The 4,201-nt window shown below is 58.0% G+C and overlaps 1 protein-coding gene across 1 annotated transcript in view; it reads left to right on the top strand.

Moving 5' to 3' along the window:
- The window catches only part of ARHGEF16 (Rho guanine nucleotide exchange factor (GEF) 16), an 8,192-nt gene extending 4,354 nt beyond the window's left edge, over positions 1 to 3,838 (top strand). Inside the window, exons 6-11 of the mRNA XM_010131141.1 lie at positions 896 to 988; positions 1,500 to 1,654; positions 2,022 to 2,231; positions 2,621 to 2,694; positions 3,136 to 3,237; positions 3,699 to 3,838. Of these exons, the coding sequence (XP_010129443.1) occupies positions 896 to 988; positions 1,500 to 1,654; positions 2,022 to 2,231; positions 2,621 to 2,694; positions 3,136 to 3,237; positions 3,699 to 3,838 (774 nt within the window). The remainder of the gene's footprint in view (positions 1 to 895; positions 989 to 1,499; positions 1,655 to 2,021; positions 2,232 to 2,620; positions 2,695 to 3,135; positions 3,238 to 3,698) is intronic.
- Positions 3,839 to 4,201: the final 363 nt, after the last annotated feature.

Below are 4,201 nucleotides of genomic sequence, written 5' to 3'. Positions count from 1 at the left end.
TGCCCCTTTCCTCCCCCCAGCCACCTACGTCACTTCTCTTGGCTTTTCTCCACTCCAGACAGCAGCTGGATGTCCACGTCTTCTCCCTCGCTCACCTTTGTCAACTGATCTTGTTTTCTCTTTTTTCTTGGCATCTTTTCTTCTTTTCTTCTTCAGCTCATCTTTTGTCCTTCCCGTCAGTGTCATCTTCTCCATTAATGCTCTCCCTCCTCAGAGCCTCCCTCGAGGTGATGACACTTCCTTGCCGTAGCTTTTGGAGGTTTAGGCAAAGAGCAGTAAACAAAGCAATGTGCAGAGGCGCGAAGGAGCAGTGGAAGCGGTGGTGGTTGTGAGCTGTGCACTGTTCGTGCTCCCACTTCTCATCTCCATCTGCTTTCCCATCCAGTGGCCGTTCACACAGGGCGATGCCGCCAAAGTGGGGCTGGCAGCTCTTCCTTTTGTCTCCCTCAAGACCAGCCTGTGGCGATATGCTCGTGCCACTCGTGGTCTGTCCCACTTGTTCATCCGAGGGGAAACAAAATACATGACTTCGTGGAACTTCTGTCCTCCCCTTGGTCTGTCCGATTGTTGATCCTCCTGCGCTCACCTCCTCTCTTCAGGTGATTAACTCTTCCTCTTTGTATTGCTCCTCGGTGAAGGCTGGTTTTCCTGCGGATTCACTTTGGTCTTCCTCCAGGCAGAGCAAACATGCTGTCTCTCTCCTGGAGATCTCTCGGGGCAGGAGAACCTCCAGCTGCCTTTCCCCAAACCTGCCTTGAAAGCTGTGTCGGGATGCGGCTGTTTCTCCTGTTCAGGGAAGCGGGGCTGACCCTTCGCCGTGGTGCTGGTGTGGAGGACGACTGGGTTCGGTGTCCTGCCATTCTCCCATTCCCTTATGGGGTTTTCCCTTTTCTAGCTGGTTAAGAACTGCAATGAGGGAGCTCATGCTATGGAGAGGACAGAGCAGATGTACACCCTGCAGAAACAGCTGGAGTTCGGAAAGAAGAAGGTGAGGTCTAGTGGAAGTGGTGGGGGAAATAAATCTTCTGGGGCATGCTCTTAGACCCATCCCAGGAGCATCGGGGGGTCCTGGGAATCCTCCCAGGAAGCCTTGACCAGCTGCAGCATCTCCGCTGCCAGCGGCACCATCACCACTCCATGCCCAGAGCGAGCGGTTCGCTCTGCGGTTCTGACTTCACCAGAAGGCTCTGGGCACTCGCCCTGCCAGCTTGGAGGGCTCAGCAGAGCAGTCCTGGGGGGCTCCATCTGCGTGTCAGGACTGTGGCTGTGAGCAGCTTTCTGAAGGCTGCAGTAAAGCCTTGCCGTTGTGCCTCGCTGCTGTGGTTCGGGGACCTGCAGGGTGAACAGCAACAGCTGCTCCCTCCTGCCTCCTGGAAATGTGTTTAAACGGGTGTAATGTGTCCCGACCGACCACAGGGTCCACCGCGGGTTCAGATACAGCTTCTTGATTTCACCTGCTCTTGTGAGTCTAAGTCAGGCTCTCTCCGGGTCCGTTTCAGCCTTTCCCGCTGATTTCTGCTTCCCGCTGGCTGCTGAAGCGGGGGGAGCTGTACCTGCTGCTCTCGGAAGAAGCAGGCATCTTCCGCCGCGGTGCCGGCAGGCTCTGCTACCTCTTCTTGTTCAACGACGTCCTCATCATAACCAAGAAGAAGAGGTAAGCCTCAGCCGGGCCCTTCCTTTCCCTGAAAAACAACTAGAGGGATCCAAGTCTCTCTTTCCCAGCAGCACATAGTCTAAGAAGTTCCTGAGATCTCCCTGTCCTGACTTTCACGGAAGCATCCCTTGTTAGGCAGCAGGAAAGTGCCCCGCTCCACCACCCTTGGCCTTGCTTCTGTCTGTGGGTGGCTGGCAAGTCCGCAGAGTTTTGTCCCACCCCTGGGCATCAGCTCGTGTCCTCGCCATGACGTTCTCCTCGGCGATGTCCGCTGAGCCGGGGCTCTGAGCTGGTGACAGGAGGCCGTTCAGTGCCCACCGGTACTATCTGCTCTGTGGATGAGGTGCTGACCTTGTCTTTGCCGCAGCGAGGAGAGCTACACCGTCATGAACTACGCCACGCTGGACCAGGTCACAGTGGAGAAGATCGAGAACACGGACCCACCTTCCCCTCCTCCTGGAAAGAGCGGGAGCAGTGGCCTGGCCCGCAGCACAGCCGGCGGGCACCTGCTCCGGGTGGTGATGGAGAAGGACAGCGAGGGCAGGCGGGAGGAGATCGTGCTGTCGGCAGAGACGCTGTGAGTGACCCGGTGGCATTTCACAGGTTGCATGTTCTGGTTGTGGGATAAACTGGTGCCCTGGAAACAACCCTGAGGCTTCTGCAAAGCACCCTTTCCCTCCCTCCTCCTCCTCCTCCCAGGAAGGGTGACCTAGACCTGCGGGGGCTTCTCCCCTTGCTGGGTTTCTTTCTGTCTCTTAGATTTCCATTTTAAGTCCAAGTTAAGCGGAGCAGCTGGGCGGCAGGTACCGCTTGTGAGCTGTCTTCACGATGAATGCTCTGTCCAATGCTTGTCCAGTCTGACTTCCCCTGAAGTCCTTCATCCTGCTGGCAATTTCCCAGCTACTTCTGGCATCACAGATGGTGTCTCTAAGGCCTTCTTCATCATGTGAGCTTTTCCTCTGCCAGGAGTGACCGTGCCCGGTGGATTGCTGCACTGATGCACAGAGGAAAGGAGAAGCCTGACACCACTCCTAAAGGAGGTACCGGCGTGCTGGAGGTCTGGCCGGGCTCTGGGGGGTTAGTGGCTGCACTAGAGCCTGAGCACTTGCAGGAACAGGTTTCTACCCTGTTCTTATCCACTCCTGTTGGAGAAGGAGCTGAGGACATGTGGATGGAGAGGGAAGCTCAGGATTACCACAAGTTGCCTCCCGTTATCAGTCCCAATAAACCTTAAATACATTTCCTCTGAGGCACAACGAAATTCCAGGAGTGCCTCAGGCTGTTTAGATTTGGCTTCCCCTCCCCATTGCTCGGAGGAGGCAGCAGGAGGGTGAGGGGCAGGGACAGGAGGCGGATGAAGCAGGACATGCTGTGGAGCCCCGGCGGGGTGGGCAGCCCTGGGGTCAGCATGCGCCACGGGTGCCAGGCTGCAGCTCCTGTCCAGTGGTGCCTTCTCACTGGGTCCCTGCTGTCCTCTGCAGATCTGAGCCAGGTGGAGATAACCCATCCCTACCTGGCCAAGCAGACGGATGAGATTTCCCTGCAGCAGGCTGACGTCGTCCTGGTGCTGGGGGGCGAGGACGGTAAGTGTCAGTGTGTGTGGCGCTGCGGCTGGGGAGGGCTTACCTTGGGGAGAGCTGTGGCAGAGTGGATAGCTTCAGTGAGCCCAGTGAACTGGGACTTCAGCGATTTTCAGAAGCTTCCAGCCCTGGGGTCGGTGTGGCTGGCTGGTGCTGTGTCCCAGCAGATGACAGCGGGTCCCTGGAGGGTGATGGAGATGGCAGTGCCACAGGCGACCACTGCGTTACTTACCAGTGACTCCTGTGTGCAGGCTGTGGCTGGCAGCCAGCAGCAGAGACCTCACAAGTGACAGAGAGAAGCCCCAGAACAGGCAGTAGATCAGCAAGCTCCTCCCCTGTAAATCTTTCCCTGGATGCCTCTTGCTGGCACCTCTGTGGGACGGGGAGTGGCACAGTCCCCTCCTTCCACGTGTGTCCCCAGCAGCCGTGACCCTTCCTCATTCTCAGTTCTGCTGTTCTTCCAGGCTGGTGCTGGGGCGAGAGGCTCAGGGATGGCGAAAGGGGCTGGTTTCCGCAGTCCTGCGCTCGGGAGATCACCAGCCGGGCAGCGGTGGAGTGCAACGTGCGCCGGATGGAGCGGCTGCGGATAGAGACCGACGTGTAGGCTCACAGCCCAGGGACGGTGCCTCTGCCAAGACTTGTTTCAGGGGTCTTCAGACCCCCACAGACCGAGCCCACAGCGAGAAGGGAAGGGGAGAGCCTTTCCTCTTGGATTTCGTTTGTCTCGAGCAGTCACAGGGAGCAGATCTCATCGTTCAGGACCAGTCAGTGGCCGTGACAGCGGCTAATTGATGTGAGACCTGGCCCCCAGGCGCTCCTGGCCAACACTGTTAATGACCTGGAACAGCTTCGGAGGCAGCCAGGGTGCTGGCTCCGGTTGAAAAGGCTGTGGCCGAGTTCTGGGCTCTGTGAAGTGGCTCGTGCTGCCATCCCTTTCCCTGCCAGCGCCTGGGCTGGCGCTGCTGGC

Source organism: Buceros rhinoceros, unplaced genomic scaffold (assembly GCF_000710305.1).
Source record: "Buceros rhinoceros silvestris isolate BGI_N320 unplaced genomic scaffold, ASM71030v1 scaffold18912, whole genome shotgun sequence".
Lineage (NCBI taxonomy): Eukaryota > Metazoa > Chordata > Aves > Bucerotiformes > Bucerotidae > Buceros > Buceros rhinoceros.
This window is presented reverse-complemented; position numbering and strand designations above follow the sequence as displayed.